The sequence below is a fragment of the Ichthyophthirius multifiliis genome, assembly GCF_000220395.1.
Source record: "Ichthyophthirius multifiliis unplaced genomic scaffold scaff_1120509251324, whole genome shotgun sequence".
Taxonomy (NCBI): Eukaryota; Ciliophora; class Oligohymenophorea; order Hymenostomatida; genus Ichthyophthirius; species Ichthyophthirius multifiliis.
This window is the reverse complement of record NW_004085985.1, coordinates 16,455-38,264: the sequence shown is the minus strand read 5'-3', so window position 1 is coordinate 38,264 and position 21,810 is coordinate 16,455. Positions and strand designations below refer to the sequence as shown.

At 14.6% G+C, this 21,810-nt stretch overlaps 5 protein-coding genes across 5 annotated transcripts, besides 65 other annotated features; 4 read left to right on the top strand and 1 right to left on the bottom strand. All coding sequences in view use genetic code 6, as the record gives it.

Moving 5' to 3' along the window:
* Positions 1–30: 30 nt before the first annotated feature.
* Positions 31–92: a microsatellite.
* Positions 50–120: a microsatellite.
* Positions 94–132: a microsatellite.
* A 1,468-nt stretch (positions 133–1,600) lies between these two features.
* Positions 1,601–1,646: a microsatellite.
* A 187-nt stretch (positions 1,647–1,833) lies between these two features.
* Positions 1,834–1,905: a microsatellite.
* Positions 1,836–1,929: a microsatellite.
* Positions 1,836–1,953: a microsatellite.
* Positions 1,847–1,987: a microsatellite.
* A 1,445-nt stretch (positions 1,988–3,432) lies between these two features.
* Positions 3,433–3,478: a microsatellite.
* Positions 3,479–4,264: 786 nt separating this feature from the next.
* Positions 4,265–4,304: a microsatellite.
* Positions 4,305–4,350: 46 nt separating this feature from the next.
* Positions 4,351–4,382: a microsatellite.
* A 406-nt stretch (positions 4,383–4,788) lies between these two features.
* Positions 4,789–4,887: a microsatellite.
* Positions 4,888–5,003: 116 nt separating this feature from the next.
* Positions 5,004–5,061: a microsatellite.
* Positions 5,062–5,544: 483 nt separating this feature from the next.
* On the top strand, positions 5,545–9,571 carry IMG5_182050 (protein kinase domain protein; the record flags this gene model as incomplete). The annotated part of the gene is made up of 6 exons (XM_004027454.1): positions 5,545–5,587; positions 5,647–5,904; positions 6,269–6,358; positions 6,745–7,203; positions 9,279–9,299; positions 9,503–9,571. Exons 1-6 carry the CDS (start codon positions 5,558–5,560, stop codon positions 9,569–9,571), a joined length of 927 nt encoding a protein of 308 aa, XP_004027503.1. The 5' UTR covers positions 5,545–5,557.
* Positions 6,148–6,181: a microsatellite.
* Positions 6,406–6,464: a microsatellite.
* Positions 6,499–6,567: a microsatellite.
* Positions 6,503–6,569: a microsatellite.
* Positions 6,503–6,570: a microsatellite.
* Positions 8,033–8,057: a microsatellite.
* Positions 8,150–8,200: a microsatellite.
* Positions 8,161–8,211: a microsatellite.
* Positions 8,236–8,278: a microsatellite.
* Positions 8,237–8,316: a microsatellite.
* Positions 8,245–8,309: a microsatellite.
* Positions 8,311–8,365: a microsatellite.
* Positions 8,560–8,606: a microsatellite.
* Positions 9,130–9,165: a microsatellite.
* Positions 9,572–10,411: 840 nt separating the features above from the next.
* On the bottom strand, positions 10,412–12,687 carry IMG5_182040 (hypothetical protein; the record flags this gene model as incomplete). Its single annotated transcript, XM_004027453.1, has 4 exons — positions 10,412–10,590; positions 10,753–11,242; positions 11,298–12,233; positions 12,286–12,687. The coding sequence occupies 4 exons, from the start codon at positions 12,685–12,687 to the stop codon at positions 10,412–10,414; spliced, it is 2,007 nt and encodes a 668-aa protein (XP_004027502.1).
* Positions 10,597–10,718: a microsatellite.
* Positions 10,624–10,691: a microsatellite.
* Positions 10,679–10,751: a microsatellite.
* Positions 10,680–10,752: a microsatellite.
* Positions 12,235–12,282: a microsatellite.
* Positions 12,235–12,284: a microsatellite.
* Positions 12,614–12,646: a microsatellite.
* Positions 12,688–12,788: 101 nt separating the features above from the next.
* Positions 12,789–12,901: a microsatellite.
* Positions 12,804–12,859: a microsatellite.
* A 5-nt stretch (positions 12,902–12,906) lies between the features above and the next one.
* Positions 12,907–12,964: a microsatellite.
* A 356-nt stretch (positions 12,965–13,320) lies between these two features.
* Positions 13,321–13,384: a microsatellite.
* A 111-nt stretch (positions 13,385–13,495) lies between these two features.
* Positions 13,496–13,542: a microsatellite.
* Positions 13,542–14,375, top strand: IMG5_182030 (rab6-family small gtpase, putative; the record flags this gene model as incomplete). Its single annotated transcript, XM_004027452.1, has 3 exons — positions 13,542–13,667; positions 13,718–14,046; positions 14,105–14,375. The coding sequence occupies 3 exons, from the start codon at positions 13,542–13,544 to the stop codon at positions 14,373–14,375; spliced, it is 726 nt and encodes a 241-aa protein (XP_004027501.1).
* Positions 13,881–13,922: a microsatellite.
* Positions 13,887–13,923: a microsatellite.
* A 1,269-nt stretch (positions 14,376–15,644) lies between the features above and the next one.
* Positions 15,645–15,700: a microsatellite.
* A 176-nt stretch (positions 15,701–15,876) lies between these two features.
* Positions 15,877–15,939: a microsatellite.
* Positions 15,908–15,957: a microsatellite.
* Positions 15,958–15,962: 5 nt separating this feature from the next.
* Positions 15,963–16,009: a microsatellite.
* A 722-nt stretch (positions 16,010–16,731) lies between these two features.
* Positions 16,732–16,765: a microsatellite.
* Positions 16,766–16,806: 41 nt separating this feature from the next.
* IMG5_182010 (mitogen-activated protein kinase 2, putative) lies at positions 16,807–21,195 on the top strand (the record flags this gene model as incomplete). The annotated part of the gene is made up of 3 exons (XM_004027451.1): positions 16,807–16,986; positions 17,262–18,168; positions 20,848–21,195. 3 exons carry the CDS (start codon positions 16,807–16,809, stop codon positions 21,075–21,077), a joined length of 1,317 nt encoding a protein of 438 aa, XP_004027500.1. The 3' UTR covers positions 21,078–21,195.
* Positions 17,013–17,085: a microsatellite.
* Positions 17,034–17,090: a microsatellite.
* Positions 17,038–17,090: a microsatellite.
* Positions 17,039–17,090: a microsatellite.
* Positions 17,041–17,081: a microsatellite.
* Positions 17,204–17,253: a microsatellite.
* Positions 18,220–18,448: a microsatellite.
* Positions 18,354–18,712, top strand: IMG5_182020 (hypothetical protein; the record flags this gene model as incomplete). The annotated part of the gene is made up of 1 exon (XM_004027450.1): positions 18,354–18,712. A coding segment is annotated over one exon (359 nt), but the record flags the coding sequence as incomplete, so codon positions are not given.
* Positions 18,434–18,495: a microsatellite.
* Positions 18,799–18,845: a microsatellite.
* Positions 18,805–18,938: a microsatellite.
* Positions 18,806–18,896: a microsatellite.
* Positions 18,876–18,950: a microsatellite.
* Positions 19,050–19,131: a microsatellite.
* Positions 19,061–19,118: a microsatellite.
* Positions 20,622–20,668: a microsatellite.
* Positions 20,631–20,668: a microsatellite.
* Positions 20,712–20,741: a microsatellite.
* Positions 20,712–20,742: a microsatellite.
* Positions 20,719–20,761: a microsatellite.
* Positions 21,196–21,810: the final 615 nt, after the last annotated feature.

Sequence of the window (21,810 nt, the reverse complement as noted above, 5' to 3'; positions counted from 1 at the left end):
TAAAAATAATAATATATTTAAATAACGAAAATATCTATATATATATATATATATTTATATATATAATATATATTTATATATATTATATATATTTATTTTTTATTATTTTTATATTTATTTATTTTCTTTATAAAATTAAAATTACATTATATATTATTTAATGCTTTTTAAATATTCTAAATAATAGTCGGAATTTAAGACTATAAAATAAATTTTTCTTAATCTACAATAAACTAGTAATTCTAAACATTTTACAAAACCATAATTTTTTCAATTAGAAAAACAACTAAATAAACATTATTTTTACATTCCATAACTTCTTAAAACATCAAATTTATATCTTAATTTTTATTACTTACATTCTATATAATTTTAAAATATTTCACATTTAAGTTTTATATATTTAGAAGTTATTCAAAAACATCATTTTAATAAACTAGGTATGGATTAGTTTTAAATAGTCCCAAAATTTACTTAGAATCTCTAATATTTGATATAACATCATTTTTACATTCTAGGAACATATTCATTTATTTTTCTAGTTTTATTTTAGGGAAAAAAACATGCTAGAAATGGTAAATATCATCAATTTATTTTTAAATATTTTCTATTAAAGACTCAATTTAAAATTCAATTAAAATGAATTCCGGAATCGATTTTAATTAAAGGATTTTATTTTGAATTTCATATAAAAGAAGTATTTATTATTAAGATTTTTACACTATAATTTTCTGATTTTATAATAAAAGTTCTTTTTTAAAAAGACTTATTATTTATTCGGTATTTTCCTTTAAATTTTAAACAAATTATATATCATTTTTTAACCCATTCTATATATAATCTAATACTTTTTCTAATTATTAACATTCTTATTTGTATTAAAATATCTAAAATAATATTTTATTTATTTATTTTTATCTAAATCCATAATAAAAAGCCGAATTTCGAATATCAATACATTTTTTAGAATTTCTTTTCATTTTTTTTAATAATTAAAATATATTTTTTAGCCTATTAAGGGTTTCTTTTATCATTTAAAAATTAATATTAGAACTATTGTTTGTTTTTAAAATTAGAATTCGAACTTACTATATTTCTTCTTTTATTTCTATCATTTTTTCATTTCTGTAAAATAACAGTTCTTGGGCTTAATTATAGCCTTCTTCTAAATTCTAATATAAGTTATTATTCAAATTTATATTTTCATCAGTTTCTTATAATAATTCTTATAAAGTTTATAAAAAATCTTCGATTAAAATTGACAAATTATCTTATATATCCAAATTTTTTAAAAAATCAAATATTTCGTTTTGTTTTTGTTATAATTTTAAACTGCTTTTATCAAACTATAAATGATTTTTGTATATATTTATTTCTTCGTTTAAATGTAAAAAATTTTATTAATATTTATTGTACTAATCTACAAATAAAGACTCGAATTCAAAATATTCATTTAGGTTTTTATCTTTTGACTTTTTTTGGATTTTTAGTTAATTACTAATATACTTTTCGTATATTTAAATATTTTATAGTATTAATTGTTTAAATTAATTAAGTAATTATATATTATCTCTAGTTATAACAAAAAATTATTAATTTTTTTTTTTTAAAAAAAAAAAAATGTTTTTTTTACAAAATAAATAAATTGATTTTATTACTTAAATAATAGTAAATCTTATTATATAGTTTATAAAAATAATCTTTTAGAGATTATATTAGAAGAAAAGTTAATTTTTTATTTTTAAATTTCAATCTAACATAAAATATTATGAAACTCAAAAAATATTTATTTTCTTTTTTATGAAATATTTTATAATTATAATTAATGTTCCTTAATAAATAAAAAATATTATAAATATAATAATAATATATATAATTAAAAATATATATATAAATAATAATATATTATATATATATATATATATATATTTATATATATATATTTATATATATTTTTTTATATCTATATCTATATCTATTTATATATTTACTTTTATTTCTGTTTTTATATTTTCAATTTTTAACAAAAGATTATCTTTTTAAAAAATTTATTAATATTAATCTTTTACTCTACTTATTTATTTTTCATTTATTTTTTCTTATTAAATATTATTTATAGATGATTATTATGTTAATTAAATTATATAATTATTGTTAGATTAATAATCTATTGAATTATTTAATTTATAATTACTTTATCTATTAGATTTTTGTGAATTAATTGTATATTTTGTTTAATAATTCGTATTTTGTGTATTTTCAATAGAGTTTTTTAATGATGATTAATAATTTAATTGTATGTTCGAATCTATAGATTATTCTTCTCCTTAATGTTTTTTAATTGGAGATGTGTATAAGCTATTTAAATTATATTTTTTTTAGTCTTTATCTTCCATTTTTTTTAATAATATAATTTTATGAGTTTATATTTGTTATAATTAATAATTATTGATAATTTTAATTTTTTTATTTATATTAATAAATTTTTATTGTTTTAATAGTATATATTTATTTTTAATCAATTTAAACTATTTTTTTGTTATAAAATCATAAATAAATTAAAATAAAATAAAATAATTATTTATTTTTAACGATTTTACTCATATTAATTTTAATTTAGTTATATTTTATTCTAATCATAAAATAAAAAATATAAAAAAATCAATATTTTTTATTTCATTTTTTATAATTTATTATTATTAAAAAAAATTAAAATTTAATAATAAAATATATTAAATAAATTTATTTAATTTATTAATTATAAATAAAAAAAAATCTTATTAATATTATATATATATATCCATGTATATTCGTAAAATATTATATATTTCTTAAATATTTATTTAAATAAAAACTTATTTATATTCATTTTTATATAAAATATATCTTTTTTTTAATTAAAATAACATGTAAAATAATACAATATGTTCATGTCCTTCAAAAGTATTAATAATGGGCGGTTATGCAATTTTATCTGATAACTGTGAAGGAATTTCAATAAGTTTAGATTAAAATTACTATACATATATATAACCAATCGATATTTTTGATTCCTAACAATGTTTAGATAAAAATTAAAAAAGTTAATTTTCAAATCTCATTAATTGAATTAAAATTGGGATTATATATTAGATTTTGCTTAAAAAAATACACTTATATATAATAAAATGATGTTAATATATTTTTAAATGCAATAGTATAAATAATATTGGACGAAAACTTAATATTCGAAGAAAATATATAAATAAATATTTACCACGACAATAAATTCTTCACATTATAATAAAATAACTCCAAAAAATTTCAATTTTTTTCATAAAAACCTTCTTCTAAAACCGGTTTAGGTTCCAGTGCATGTCTTTTAGTTTCCATTTTGGGAATTTTATTGCTTAAACATGAAAATTTTTGCGAAAATAATGATTTATTTACTTCAAAACTTCATTATTTAGCCCAAAAAGCTAATAATTTAGCCCAAAAAAAATCGGAAGTGGCTTTGATATATCCACTAGTATATATGGAACATAAATATATAAAAAATATGGAAAAAAAATAGACTAAAACAGTGAAATATACACACTGAATTTCAAAAAATTTTAAATTCCATAATAATTAAAAATCATAATGATTGATTTTTAAATAGGATCTGACACTAGAATTTTGGCTGGAAAAATAAGTCTTTTTCTTAAATAAAACTAAGAATTTGCGAATTAATTTTTTACTTAAAATAACCAATTTGTGAATTAAATTAGTTAACTTTTTGATAAAATAAACAAGGAAAATACATCTATTTCTCAGTTTAAAAATGAATTTAAATCAATAAATATTTAATATAGGAAAATGTTCAAAAATTTAGGATAAATGGTTAATGTAGATACCGAACCAGACCTTTTTTCACATTTTCTTGATTAAATTTTAGATTTTTTTCAATTTGTGTATTATGCAGTGTGCCCGGGAGCTGGTGGATATGATGCTATCTGTTTGTTAGTAGATTAAAAGTAAGATATCGATTAAATTTAGGCTTTTTTAGACGTTTTTGTACAATAATAAAAAAATTAGATTTAATTTGCGTTTTTAAGTGATATTTAAATTGCTTATAATGGATTTTAGGTATTAGATAAAAAATAAAGGGAGATTTTTTTTTAGAAAATATGAAAAAAATAAAGATAAAAAAAAAATTAAATTAATTATTATAAAAATACGTAAAATTATTAATTTTTTTTCTATAATATATAAATATAAATGATATAAATATTATAATTAATTATTTTTAAATATTTTTTTTTTTAAATTATTAGTTTTTTTTTTTTTTTTTATATAATATTAAAAATTCAATGTCTTCTCCAAAATTAGTAAAAAAAATAAAAAATAAAATAAAATAAAAATATATTATTAAGAATAATGTTTAACTAAATAAAGAAACAAATAAAGTTTTATAATAAATAAATAATAATATATGTGAATTAAAAAAGTTTCAAAGTGTAAAAAAAATGTTTAATTTTGTAATTTTTGTTTAAATTAATTAATTTAATAAGACAGATGATGAAATTATAAATTAAATGTAAATCTAAAGTGATAAATTGAGTTTATAAATTTAATAATTAAGATAATATATGTTTATAAATAATATAAAGTATGATAATTTAAAATTTATTGAATCTCAATAATTAAAAAAACAATAATAAAATAAAAATATAAATAATTTATCTTAAAATAATACAATATAAGAAAATAAGGAAAAAAAATTAAATGAATAATCTAATGTAACAAAAAAAAATTAAAAAAAAGAAAAATATTAATAATAAAATTAATAAATATAATAATAATAATTATAATCATAATAATAATCATAATAATAATAATAATAATAAATTTAAAATAATAATAATACAAAACTTTCGAATTTGCTTAACGAAATTCTAAATGATAGAAAAAAATAATAAAATTAAGTTAAATAAATTATTAACAATAAAAAAAATACAAATAATAATTGAATTATTTATTACATTTTTTTTATTTAATAATAATATTAATCTATTTTATTTTTTTAAAAATATATATTATAATTTTTATATTCATTAAAAAAATTAAATCAATTTATTAATGTATTATAATCATAGAATTTTTTTTAAATTTATTATCCTCAAATTACATATATATTTTTATTTAATTTAAAAAAATATCTTAATTTTAATAAGTAATATTTTAACACAAATATTATATTTACAAGCTTAACTAAAGTATTATTATTATTATTATAAAAAAATAATTAATTGATATAATTATTTAAAATACCATCAAAAAAAATATTTATTTCTATAAAATATTAAAAAAACTAATTTTCAAAAAAAAAAAAAAAAAAATGAATTAAACAGAAACAGAAACAGAAACCCGAATCGGTTATACAGCCACATAAACAGATGGGTTTATAGTGTTTCCCAGTAAAATTGATATTAATTAATATATGATAAATGGAAGTTTAGATTATAGTAAATGCAATTTCGAATGCAGGATAATAAAATAAAAAAAATTACTTACAAACAAAATAAAATATTCTTATATGTTAAACGAATTTTTTATAATTTGTAATGTAAGGATTTAAAATAAAAATATATATTTTAATATATCTATTTTTTTTTTAAAAAAAAGGAACCATATAAAAAAACTCCTGATAAAGTTATTGAGTTAAAGCCAAATAGTAAAGTAATTTGGATTTACGATAAATAATAAATGCCATATGTTTTAAGAGGTTTTATATTAGTAGTAGGGAAAAATTAATACAAATATTTGGCAGAAAATATAGTTTTAACGACATTAAAAGGAATTTTTAGTTAAAAAATTTTCTAAGCAAAATTTTAGGATGAATATGAAATAATTGCTTTAATAGGAAAAGGTAATTACGCAAGAGTAAATTAATAAAAAAAATATTAAACAATAGAATAAAAAAAATTATATAATATATAAAATAGTAAGATATATGAATAAATAAAAAATAAATATATATATAGAATTATAATTAATATATTATAAATAATTTAGTACAAAAATATATTCAAAAAAAATATAATAATTTATAATTTGTAATATTTATAAATACATATATCTTACAAATACAAAATATTTCTATATAATCAAAAATATAAAAATAAAAAATATAATTATATTTAAATAATAATTATATTTATAAACATTTTATTAATTATATAATATATATATAAAAAAAATATTATATAAATATAATTTTTATTTTGTATAATAAATTTAATATAAGGTTTATTCAGCTAGATAAAGAATGACATAAAAAAAATTTGCAGTAAAATGTTTTGAAAAAAATAAATTATAAGAAACAGATAGAGGAATGGTAAATTTTATATTTTAAAAAAAAAAATATAAAATATCTAAATATTTAATTTAAATTAATTTAAAATAAAAATAAAAAATAATTTATATATATAAATTAAAAATAAAACTATGATTTTAATAAAATGAAAAAAAAAATTAAAATTATATAAATAATATATAATATATAAAATATATATTTAAATTTATATATATAAATATATATATATATATTTTTTTTTATCATTTCTTTATTTTTATATAAATATATCTTAATATCTAAAAAAGATTTATAAAATATATATTTTTTTATTTTTCATTTATAATATTATTTAATACTAAAAATCATATAAAATATACAATATTTATATAATACAATGCTATATTTATTTTTTATATTTATAATAGCTATCGTTATATAATGAATTGAAAGTAATGCGAAATATATGTGATAATCCAAATATAATAAAATTATATGAAACATTTGAAGGTGAAAATACATTTTATTTTGTAATGGAGATCATTGAAAATTGTACCTCTTTATATGAAGATGTTAAAAAACATTCTTAAATTCCATATTAGGATATTGAAATTATGTAAATTATGAAAATGATATTAGAAGGTTTAAATTATATTTCTTCTAAAAAAATAATGCATAGAGATTTAAAACTTGAAAATATTCTATATTTAAAAAAAGACTAATAATAATATTTAAAAATTGTCGACTTTGGTTTAGGTAATTTTTGCGATGAATACCCTTATTTATTTCCTAAATGTGGTACACCTGGATTCGTAGCACCAGAAATAGCTAATTTAGTAGATAAGACATCAAAATATTCTACAGTATGTGATATTTTTTCAGCTGGAGTAATTTTTCACATATTATTAACAGGAAGAGCAGTATTTACAGGCAATAAATTTAACGATGTATTACAAAAAAACAAATTGTGTGAAATAGATTTTGACAAAAAAGAATATGATAACCTATCTATAAGCGCAAAAGATTTACTATAATAAATGCTTGAAAAAGATCCTTCCAAAAGAATCTAAGCTTCCTAATGTTTACAACATTAATATTTCCATGTTTAGAAAATAAAAAAAATACCCTCTATAGATAATATAAAATCACTAAATTAAATTGAAGATATAGATTAATTAAGGGAAAAAGTATAGACTATGTATATTAAACCTTTAAGAATACCTTATTTAATTAATAGTAATAATGATTAGGACATATCCTCTTTCGTTAATTAAGATACAATTATTACAAATTTTGAAAAGAACAATTAGGATATAGTTTAAAGGAAAAAATCTAGTCTTGTGTATTATACAACAGGGTCTTTAGAATAAGATTAACTTTCAGATAGTAATAATTTGATAAAGCATAAGCTTTTCCTATATAATTAAGGTTCTAAAGAATAAACACCAAGTATTTTATTTTAATTTTGTTTAATTATTATTATGTCTTTTTTAAATTTTATTAAATAGATGGATAAAATAAAGAGGAAATTTAAGAAGTTGAAGGAGAAGATGATGAATAAAAATAATAAGAAAAACATTAAGAACATTAGATGGAAGAAAAATAAATATTGGATAATATAAATGAATTATAATAAGAATAAATATAAAATTTAGAAGCTATTACAAACTGACATTTTACTTTATATTTAATTTTCATTTATATTAAATTTATTAATTATATATTTTTTTTATATATTTTTATATCTAAATAAAATATATATATATATATATATATAATTATAATAATATTTTTTTTTAATTTTTTTATTTAAAATCTTAAAAAATATTTAATAAATATATTATATATAAAAAAAATATAATTAAATATACAAAAAAATATAATAAAAATAAAAATAGTATAGGATATTTATATCTACTAAAAATTATATAAAAGAAAAAAAATAAAATAAAGTAAAAAAAAAAAAATAAAAAGAAAAGAAAAAAAACTAAAATTAATAATAATAATAATAATAATAATAATTATAATAATAATAATAATAAAAATAATTATATCAATAATTTTTTTTTTTTTATAGTTTGAGTTAATAAAGATATAGATATAAATACATAAAATTAAAATTAAATTAAATAATTTATAAATAAAAAAAGATTAATACTATATCAAACTTAACTAATTAGTATAATTCAAAAATTTATATAAAATTTCATTAAAGAAAATATATTAATTAAAAATATATATATTATTTTTTAATATTTTTTAAAATATATCTTTAAAGTTTTTTTTAAAAAAACACAACAAAAACGTGGTGAATTTTTTCAAAAAAATAAATAATAATAATAAATTATTTTAAAAAATATATTTACTGATTAAATATACTCATAAACAATAAACTAATGTCAAAAAAGAACCATACATTTACCTTCAGATTTTATTAAGTTTAAAATGAATTTGGTTAATAGAGAGATTAAACATATAGCTTTTAACTATAAAAGAGTGTATATTAGATATTTATATAAGGTATTCGTATAAAAAGAAATAATTTACTTAAAATAAATGATAAATTTAATAAAAAGCATTTAGTATAAATATTAAAAACTAAAAGTTAAAGAATTATGATTTATCTATTTAATATAAAAATATAAAATAAAAGAAATAAAATTATAATAATATAATAAGCAGTATAAAAAATTTTTTTATTTTATCACACGAATGTATAAAAATATAAATTATAAAATATCTTTTACAATAAATTATTTAAATTAATATATATCATAAATAAAAAATATACGCATAAAAAAATAAATGTAATAATATATATATTTATATATATATATATATATAAATATTTATTAAATTTATACATTATAATTTCTTTATTTTTTCAATAAAAAAAAATTTTAGTATTCTTATATATTTTATTTATATTTAATTTTATGAATAATATAAACTTATATTTTAGATTTATAAATTTAAATATAATGTATATAATAAATAATTTTATATTTAAATATTTATATTTTATCATATTAAGTTTTTTTATATTTGATTATTATTTAATATTTAAAATAATATATATATTAGTATAGAATTACTTTTTTTTTTATTATTATTTTTCCCATATTAATAATTTTTATATTTTATATATTATTATTTTTTTTATATTTTTACTCTTTAATATACTAGTTATTATCTAATCCTGTTTTCTAGATGCCATTGTTTGATATAAGTATGAATGTAAATATAAAAAAATGATTATTTTTACTAGTTTTTATTTCCGACCTTCTAGAATAATTAACTATTAATATCATTATATTTTATGGTTAGCTTATTATTTTCATAATGTTTTTACATCAACTTTATAAAATAAATTAATTGAAATTTCTTTTTTTTTAGATTATAAAAAAATGATTTTGATACATTTTATTCACTTAATCTAATTGACAATAATACTTTTTATATATAAAAAATAATTCCTGGAGATATTTGTTTAATTTAATATTTATATAATTGGGAGACTTATAATATTTTAAAATCATATTAAAAAAGATTTTTTATTATTAATTAAAAAAACTTTAAATTAAACTTAAATATATATTAATATCTCTATTTTTAAAATATTAAATTTTAAACTATATAATATCCTAATAAACTATATTAACTGTATATTTTGAACAAAAATTTTTAAAAAATCAATTTTTTCATATAAAATTTTTATTATTCAATTTATCGATTGTTTTATTTCTTATGTTATATGATTTTTTATACTTTTTATAGATCTTTTAAAATAAAATTAGCTTTTTATTCTTCTTATTATAATAAAATATCTAAATCTTTTATCAATAACCTTAATTAACATTTGATTTCAATTTTTAATAATCATAATAAAAAAAAGTATTTTTAAATAAGTTTAAAGAAATAAGTAAAATAATATCAAAATAAAATAAAATAGTTTATAATTTAAGAATATAATAAAATAATTATAAATAGTTATTTATTTTAAAAAGAAAAGTTCTAAAAATTCCTCTTAAAAATAAAAATATAAATAAAAAAAACCAGAAATTATATAATTATATTATAAAAATCTATAAATAATCAATGATTAATTTTTTCATATTTCCAATTAGTTTCTCCATCAAACCTTAAAATAAAATCATGGAATTTTTTTAATTATTCAACTCTATGAGAAATAGTAAATAAAGTAATATTATTAATTCTACAATAATCATATAATTAATGTTCAACATCCATACTAACAGCACTAGTACATTCATCTTAAAATAAATATATATAAAAAATAAAAACATATAAATAAATTTAAATAAAAATATATATATATAAAAATAAATAAATAAATAAAAAATATATTTATATATATTTAATTAATATATACATATATATATTTTATATATATATTAAATTATATTTTATTATACCTAATATTGCAAATTTAGGTTTATGATAAAACATTCTTGCCATAGAAATTCTTTATTTTTCACCACCAGAAAGTTTATCATACCAATCTCCTTCAGTATCAAACTAATTAGGTTCTCTATTTACTATATATTCAAGATTTACATGTCTTAAAAATTCTTTTAATTTTTCATCAGATATTTTTTTTCTTAACATATTTAATTTAGTATCTGGATAAATAATTTAATCTCTTAATGTTCCTGAAGGTAAATAAGCTTTCTAAGGTATATAAAACAAATCTTACAATTAAGGACTAGTTAAAGACCCAGCAAATATAGGCCATAGTCCTCCTAAAATTCTAAAAAGTGATGATTTACCACATCCATTAGGACCAGTAACTATTACATTTTCCCCATGTTTAATTAATAAAGATATTTATTTTGATAATTTCTCACCATTAGGGGTAATAATAGGTACCTTGTCAAATATTATACAATCTTAACTTTCATGAAGCTATTTTTGTTTTTTTATAAAAAAATATTTTTTTATTATATTTTTTATTTTTTACATTTCCAGTACTAATATTAACCATTTAAGGTTTTTAAGTATCTTTAAATCCGAATTCTTTAGCTGAATCAACTAATTTCCTCTAATACTATCCATTTTACAAATCTAATAAAACATCTCTAATTTCACTCACAACAGTCGTATATCCTGCCAACTCTTAAATTTCCTTATAAGAAATAACTAATCTTCCAATAGCTTTTGCTAAATTAATTAAAAGCGAAGAGTTTCTTACATAATCTCTAGTTATGGTAGACGGATCATTTCCTATACTCTTTAAATACTCCTATGATCCTGGTCCAAATACAGGCAACCCTAAAACCGCATAACCTACCATTACAGCCCCATATTTTACTAACATGGAGTCAAAAGTACCCATATATAGTCTTTTAGTCATTAAGTTTTCCTAGTGTTTAATAAGCTTTTTAAATGAATTTCCTACACGTTCTTTTTCCCACTAATTACCCTTATAAAAGGCTACTTCTTCACAATGATGGACTAAATCAGTATAACAATGTCTATATTCACCCTCGTTTCTTTAAGCTATGGCTGTTAATTTACCGAAAGGGGGAGATACAAACTTAATTACAGTTCCGGATAGTAAATACCATAAAATGACTATCAAAGGACCTCTATAACCTACTAATTCAGAGAGTTTTTTGGAAAACAAAAATATGTCTAAAACTGGTTTTGTGAAATTCGAGTAAATTACAGATAATGAATTTGCCCATTTTTCTATATCAGATGTTAATCTCTAGTCTGGATTTACAACTCTTTAGTCTAAGTTTGTCAATTGGTAATTTGTCATCCCTTTTAAATATAAACCGCATAAATCTTTCGTTAATTCAGTACGGAAATGTATCGCTAGTCTTTTATTTAAAAATTCTAAATAGGAATTTACAAAAGAGGCTGGTACGGCTATTAGGCATAATTAAATAATCTTTTTTATTTTTTTATTTATTTATTTTTAATATTTTTTTTATTTTTTTTACTCTTTTAACAAATAATTAGAAATCTAATTTTATTATTGCTTTTACAATTAAACCATTTGCACTGGCTATGTATATGGATAAGTATGTCCTTAATATTAAAAATATTGTGAGAATTACTATGTCTTTAACTGCCGCATTTTTCAATGAAGGAATCACTATTTTCAATAGTTCTTGTATTCTCTTTAAAAATATTAAATCTACATTACCTTTTCCGGATTTTTTTAGGTTTTTCTCTCTTTATACTTCCTTGTCGATTTCAGCACTTCTTGATGATTTTAAAGCTTTTAATAATGCTAAAATTGCTAGAATTGCAGATATTGATATTGCCTTTTAATTATTTTTTTAATATTTTTTTATTTATAATTCTATATATATATATATTATTATTATTTTTTCTTTCATACTTATCTTTATTTATTTTTAAAGAAAAAGTTTATGAAATCTTTTGATAAATTGATCCATAATTCATCGTTTTTTGGTAATATTTTAGACTATATAGCCATTTTTTTTTATTTCTTATTTTTTTAAATATTATATTTATATTTATATTTTTAATTTTTTTATAATTTTAATTCTCTAGTATTTTTTTATTTTATTTTATTTTTTATTTTTTTAAGAATTTTTAGATATTTTTTTAATTATGGCATTAAATATTTTATTTTATATTGCATTTAAATATATATAAAAATAATATTATTTTTTTATTAAATATTATTATAATTTCTTCTTCTTCTTATAAATTTTAATGTTGAAGGATTAAAAATAACCTCTAATACACATATTTCATATAATATTTGTTTATTAATTTCATTTTATAAATCATTAAATTTTTAATATTAATCAATTAATATATTTTATAATATTTTAAATTAAATTAAATATTTATATATGTCCCATATTTTTTCCCAAAAAAAGTATCTTCTTATTATAATTATTATAGAGAAAAAAAAAATATTATTAAAATAAAATAAATAAATAATATAAATTTACATTTATATTTTTTGGAAATAAAAAATAAACAAAATATTATTTTTTAATAAAAAATTGTTTAATTATGTAAATAAATAAAATAATATTTAAATTTTAAATAAAAAAAAATATATATAATAAAAATATTAACAAATTAAAGAAATATAATATATTATTTTTAAAAGTTAAAAATTTAAATTTTTATAATAAAAAAAATATAAAAAAAATTAATTATTAATATAAATAATTAAATAAAAGTTAAAAAATATATATAAATATAAATTAAAATGTAATAAAGTGTATCAACAGGTCCAGTAGTAAAATATAAAATCGTATTTTTAGGTGATTAATCAGTTGGAAAAACATCAATAATAAATCGTTTCATATACGATAATTTTACAGGAAGTGAATAGGTTTTAATTTTAATAACAAAAAAATAAAAAATAAAATAAAATAAATAAAGCCAACAGTTGGAATAGATTTTATATGCAAAACAATTTCATTAGAAAATAAAACATTAAGACTTTAATTATGGGATACTGCCGGATAGGAACGTTTTAAAAGTTTAATTCCAAGTTATATTAGAGATTCTAATGCAGCAATAATAGTATACGAAGTTATACGAGTTTTTATTTATTATTTTTATTATTTTTAATTATTTTTTTATTTAAAAAAATAAAAAGATTAATCTTCATTTAATAATTTAAGTAAATGGATAGAAGAAGTTAAAGAAGAAAGAGGAAATGACGCTTTAATTTTTGTTTTAGGAAATAAATCAGATTTAGAAGATAGGTTTACAAAATTATATTTTTTAATAAAATAAAAATAATATATATATATATATATATAGAAAAGTTTCTACTACAGAAGCTACATAAGTTTTAAAATAATTTGGTTTGAATGTTTAGGAAGTTTCAGCAAAATCAGGTTAAAATATAGGAACTTTTTTCAAATAACTATCATATGCATTAAGCGGTGGTTAAAATAATGAAAATGATAACAAAAATTAATATTAATAACAAAATTAAGGATAATAATAATAACAATAATAATATGGAACATAATTAAAAAATCCTGATTAAACATAAAAAAAAGATGATAAAAAATCAGGTTGTTGCTGATTATTAATGAAAATAACAATATTATAATAAAAACTTTTATATATATATATAAAATATATATATTTTTTTTGTTTTATTTTTCATTTATACATTCAATTTATTTATAATGTTTTTTATGTAATTTTTCTTTTATTTTTTCAAACTTAAAAATAATAATATTAATAATTTTTTTATTTTTTTATTTAATTTTTATTATTTTTACTAAAAAAAAATTTATTAAATTCATTATTTTTATAAAATTCCAAAAAAAAGATTAAAAAAAAAAATAAGGTTTTTAAAAATTTAAATTATTCGTAATAAAAAAAGTCAAAATCAAAAATTTTTACATTAGCCTAGTTTATAATATAATGTATTTTGATTAGAACAAGCTTAACAAATATCTTTATAATCTATTTCGTTTCCCTATATATTTATAGCACATATATTATATTATTCAAAATTTTAGCAATCTTGTTATTATCTTAATTTAGGTTAACAAAATTAAATCTATTCATCATATTTATTACATAATCCTGATGCATAAAATAGTGTTTTAGGAGAATTAGATTCTTAGCATGCTAACCATTTATTATTGAATTGTTTTCTACATTATTTATTATTACAAGTACCTTCTATAATAGCACATACCGGATGTATTGTATCTAATTTTTTAATAAACTTAAGTTTTTAATGACATTCTAAAATAATAATACTAGATAAGGTAAATTAAATAAATATTATGAAAAAAAATATTAATTTCATTTTTTTTTTTAAATCCTTTATTTTTATTTTATAGTTTTTATTGAAAAAAATAATTTTAAATTCGATAAAATAATCATAATATTTAAATTATACTATTAATTCAATAATTAAAAAGACGTTATTTCACTCAACAATTTAAATTTGACATTATGTGCGAATTTAAATTATAAGATAACATTAAATTTTGAATAAACGTAGTTATTAAATATAAAATATTATAATTATATTTTAAATATGTTTATATTATAAAAAAATTAATTAATTAATAAATAAAAATTGAAATTTCAATAAAAATATCGCGAAATAAAGTTTCTTAACAATAAATAACTTAAAAAATGATGATTTTTATTAGTAAAAAAATTAATTTAAATTACAGTTTATATAAACTTATATAAAATTAAATATTAAAATTTTTAAAAAATATAATAAATATTTTTAATAATTTTTATTTAAATTGAATAAAAAATATATTTTATTGTTATTATATAAAAAATATGTATATATATTTTTTTAATTTATTAAATTATATATTATATTATTTATTATTATTAATATTTTTATTTGTAGTTATATTTTATTTATTAAAAAACATAATAAATTTTAATTTAATATAATTATTTTATTAATTATAAAAGATTTTTTTTTTATAATATATTATTTATTAATAATTTTTATAAGTTAATTGTTTATAAAAATAATTGTATATATATATATATATTAATAATAATAATTTATTTTTAAAAAGTTAATGCATTACATAAATTTATATATTTATTATAAATATAATATTATAATTTAATATATTTTATTAATATATAATATTTTGTTATTAATTAATATTATGCTTTAATTATTTATAAATTATATTAAACTTTTATAAATAATATTAATTTATATTTTTATAATCAATAAGTTTTTAATATTTTACATTAATATATTTAATTTTTTTATTAAAAGTAATAATAAATTAAGTTAAAATTTAAGTTTATATTAGATTTTTTTTTTTAATTATACACTTATTAAAATAAATAATAACAAAAATTTAAAATGTTATTATATTATAATTTAAAATAAGCAATTAGTTATTTTAAATTTTATTATATTATTAATAAAAATATGTTTTCTGAATTATATTTTAATGTATTTATTATATTTTATAAAATGTAATATTTATAAATAATAAATAAAATTATTAACTTGTATTTATTTTACAAAATCAAAATTTAATTTAGATAAATATTTCAAATTTATATATCATTTTAATAAATTTTAATTAAACAATCTATCTTTAAAAAAACAATATTTTATTTAAATTTTATAAAATAAATATATAACTTTTTTTAAATTAATCTTTTTAATTTAATATTGTTAAAGTTATAATATTCGTAATTTAACAGATAATCTATTTATACGTAAATCTTTATATCTTTTTTAAGTTATTTAATTTTATTAAAAAATCTTAATGATATATCAAAGAAATTTAATAACAATTTTATAACTAATATAAAATGAAAAAAAAGATAATAACAATAATATAATACAAAAATTAATAAAAAATTTAATATTAATAAAATAATAAAAAAAATATAGAGATAATCAAAAAGGAAAAAAAAAATAAAAAAAAAATATTAAAACAAAATTATTAAAACTTACAAAAAAAAAAAAAAAAAGCATAAAAATTGTCAAATTAATGAGTGAAGAAATCGAACCTCATATATTAAGAAAATTCGAAATAATATAAAAATTAGGAAAAGGAGCATACGGAATAGTATGGAAAGCGATAGATCGTAAATTAAAACAAGTTGTAGCTTTAAAAAAAGTATTTGATGCATTTCATAATCCAACAGATGCTCAAAGAACATTTCGAGAAGTAAAAAAATATTAAATATAAATGAATAAAAAATATAGATAATTTAAATAAATATATATATATTTATATATATATGTATATATATTTATAAATATATATTTATACACATTTTTTTTATTTTGCAATTTTTATTTAAATATACTTAATTTTTCATAAAAAAAAATGTTCTTTATTTTTTTATATTTTCTTTTTTTTTAATAAATTGATTTTTTTTTAAATTAATTTAAAAATATATTATTAATTTTAAAATGTTTTATAAATATTAAATTTTATAGGTTATGTTTTTATAAGAATTAAACGGACATGATAATATAGTTAAATTATTAAATATAATAAAAGCTGAAAATAATAAGGATATATATTTAGTTTTTGATTTTATGGAAACTGATCTACATGCAGTAATTCGAGCAGATATACTCGAATAAATTCATAAAAAATATATCATGTATTAAATTTTAAAAGCATTAAAATATATGCATTCAGGAGATTTAATCCATAGAGATTTAAAGCCTTCAAACATTCTCTTAAATAGCGAATGTCATGTTAAAATTGCAGATTTTGGACTTGCACGCTCCGTTGCAACAAATGAAGAGGATGATCCTCCTGTTTTAACAGAATATGTTGCCACAAGATGGTATAGAGCTCCTGAAATATTACTTGGGAGTACTAAATATACAAAATCTGTCGATATGTGGTCTGTAGGATGTATATTAGGTGAACTTATAATCGGGAAAAGTATCTTTCCAGGAGTAAGCACACTAAACCAAATAGAAAGAGTACTAGAATTAACAGGAAAACCTTCTATATAGGACATTGATTCTATAGAAAGTTCTTTGGCGCATAATATTTTAAATTCTATTAATGTTTAAAGGAAGAAAAATTTCAATTAATTTTTCTAAGGCGCAACAGAAGAAGAATTAGATTTGTTAAAAAAACTTCTCACTTTTAATCCAAAGCAAAGGTATACAGCATAGCAAGCATTAGAACATAAATATGTAGCCGAATTTCATAATCCAATAGAAGAGACTGTTTGTTAAAAACCAATTGATATTCCATTAAATGATCACGAAAAATTTTCGATAAAAAAATACAGAGAAGCACTTTATGCGGATATTAATGAAAGAAAAAAAGAATAAAGAAGAAAATGGTAGGCTAAGTATTTAGAATAATTAGGGCTTAATAGTAATTTAGAAAATGATTAATAAAAAAATAATAATATTTAATAGAAGTAAGATAATAATATAGAAATAATAAATTAAAATTAATAATAATAATAATAAACTATTAATAAAAAATAAAATAAAACATAATCAATGGATTATAATAATATAAATAATAATAATGAAATAAAAAATATATAGTAATAGTAGTAATAATAATAAAAATAATAAAAATAATAATAATAATAATAATAATAATAATAATAAAGTAATAATAATAATAGTAATAATAACAATAATAAGGTTAAATTTTGTTATAAAAATAAACTTAAATTTAATAATAATAATATATATCTTAATAATAATAATAGCCTATCCAAACATATTAATAATATTCTTAAGCTTAGTATCTCTAAAAAGCTTAATAATAACAAATTTAATAAGATGAATTATTAAAAATTAAAAGGCTAATTAATATATTTAAATTAATAAAAATAACAACCTTAATAATATTGTAGATTAAAATTCAAATTAAAAAAATAAAACTCATAATCATAACAATAATAGTGCATTAAATTATTAATAATATTTAAATTAAAATCAAAATTAATAAATAGTAAAAAATAACAATATATAAAATAATACAAATCAAAATATTTAATAATTACAATAATAATATTAGTAATTGAAATAATAATAAACATAATATTAATAATTAAACTAAGTCACTAATAATTATTAATAATTAAAATAGTAATAATAATAAAATAATTATTATTAATAATAATAATAGTTTTAATAATAGAATTATGCTTAATTATTACAACAATAAAATAAAAAAAAATATTGATAAAAATGTTTTTTAGAAAGTTAATTTTGTTTTTAAAAAATATATTTAGTTTTTATACATATATATATATATATATATAATATGTTATATTTGCATATAATATATATATTGATTTATATATTATATTAATATATAATAATTTTATATCTATTTTTATTTTTCACTTTAATATTATAAAATTTATAAATATATATATTATTATAATAAAATATAAAAATATAAAATATATTTTTATATTTATATAATTTTTTTTTATTAAAAAATAATAATAATTATTTATTTTATTATAAAGACAATATTTTTTATTTTTTAATTTTTATAAAACTTTTGTAAGAAATAAAAATATTCAATCTAATTCATATTTTAAATTTATAAATAAAAATTAGTAATTTATAATCTTTGTTTTTATATATTTTTTTAATTATAATTTGTATATAAAACAATTGATTTTTTATTAAATAAAATATTAGATAAATATATATTATATTAAACCTTTTTTTATTTATTTAATTTAAATATTTAAAACTAGCCTTTATCATATTTATTTAAATTTATACTTTATTATCACTAAAATATGTATTTTTTAATAATTTATTTAACTATTTAACAAGTATTTTTAAATTAAAAAAAAAAACATATTAAATTAAATTAATAAAAAAATAATTTGATATATGTTTTTAATAAATAAAAATTTATTTTTAAATAATTTTGCTTTAGTAAAAACCTAATTAATAATATAATTTATATATTTTAAGTTAAAAAATTAACTATAAAAGAATTTAATTAAATAATAAAATATGTAGATATATCCTAGAGAAATATATTTTATTGAAAAAATATGAAATTAATTTCTAAAATTATATTTTTTAGTCTCTTATACAATAAAAAGCTAAAAAGAAAATATTTAAGTTCTAAATTAAATAATTATGAGGAAATAATAGCTTAAAGTACGTTAAATTCTTCTTTCGAAAAAATAAATATATATAGATAAATTTTTTGTTCATTATATAATATTATAAAAAAATAAAAAATATTATCTTTAATAAAACGTATTTATTTGATATTTTTTTAATAACAAAATATTTGTTTTATACTATTATTTATTTTAAAAAAATAATAAAGAAATTAATTATTATGTAAAATATAAATTAAAAATATAATTTTTTGATATTAAAAATTAATATATTAAGATTTTAATAAAATATTTAGAATAAATTTAAAATTTAAACGATATTATTATTAAAAATAGTCCAGATATTTAAAAAATATATTTGCTTTAAAATATAAATTATTTCTAATAAATAAAAATTTTTTATAATTTAATTTTGTATTATTTTTATTTTTTAAAAAGATTAATAATTTTTAAAATAAAAAATAATATAATTTATCAGAAACAGAAAAATAAATATATACTAATAAAATCTTATATTAAAACCAAATTATTCATAAAAAAAAAAAAATATATTTCCTATATAAACATTCTATTCGTTCAAATTATATAAATAATGATATAATGAAAAAGGCTAATGATAAAAAATAATTTAAAAAAGATTAATTATAAATATAAATAAATAATATGATGTAAAAAAATAAAAATTTAAACAATAATGAAAATAGCATGAAAGAAAATTCATAAAAAATAAAAAAAAATAAAAAAAAAATTAAAAAAAAAGATTTTAAATAAATTTATATTAATTGATTTCATTTATAAATTAATATAAAAAATATATATAAAAATATATATATTAATAAAATTAAATATATAAACCCATTATTTTTAATAACTATATCATATATAAATATTAATATATCTTTTTTTAAAAAAAATCTTTTAAGACTGTACTTTTACAGGATCATTTCTATAGTAATTACTTACTATATGCGTCTTCTAAGAAGACAACAACTCAATCTAGGATGATTAAAAGAACACTCTTATCCTTAATGGGACATTGAAATCTCTAGTATTTTATTCTTTTTAGAATAGAATACTTTTGCATTTCACGATGATCGTCCATCACTGTTTTAAACCGATAGTTTTATACTTGAAGTTACCAGTGTATGGAGGGTATGAATGCTTCTGACTAGATTAAACACCCTATATAATTAAACTAATTTTTTTTTATTTTTTTTAATAACAATACAGTTTATTATTTTATAATTTTTAACAAAAAAAATATTACTATGTCATTCTTATATATTTTTTATTTTTACATATTTAATAAAGATAATGGTAAGAATTAATTCATAGTCATTTTTAAAAATATATTATATAGATTAGTTAACATATATATATATATTTTATCTTATTATAGTAGAAATAATAAATTTTATATTTATTCTTATCAAAAAATGTCGATTTTATTATAAATTAAAATATTAATACAAAATATATAATAATTATAGTAAATATTTAATTATAGTTAAATAAGATTAAATTTCCTAAAAATTAAAAAACAATCAAAACGAAAAAAAAAAAAAATATATTTAAAAATATTATTTAATTGCCTATTTTTTTTTGAAAATACAATTTACAAAAAACATGTATTTGATTTACAAATAAATTTAAGGTTATTATTAATGTGTTTTTGTAAAATAGCGAATTAAGTTTCTTAAAAGGAAACAAATGAAAACGAAAATACTATAAAAAACACTTTATTCATTAAGTTAAAGTACTTTTTATTTATTAATTTTTGATTTAAGCTACTATTTTTGTTTCATATATAATAGTAATCAAATTATAAATATAGAACTAATAAAATTTTTCAATTAAAACCCAAAAAAATATTATTAAGAAATGCACTTATTATAATGAAA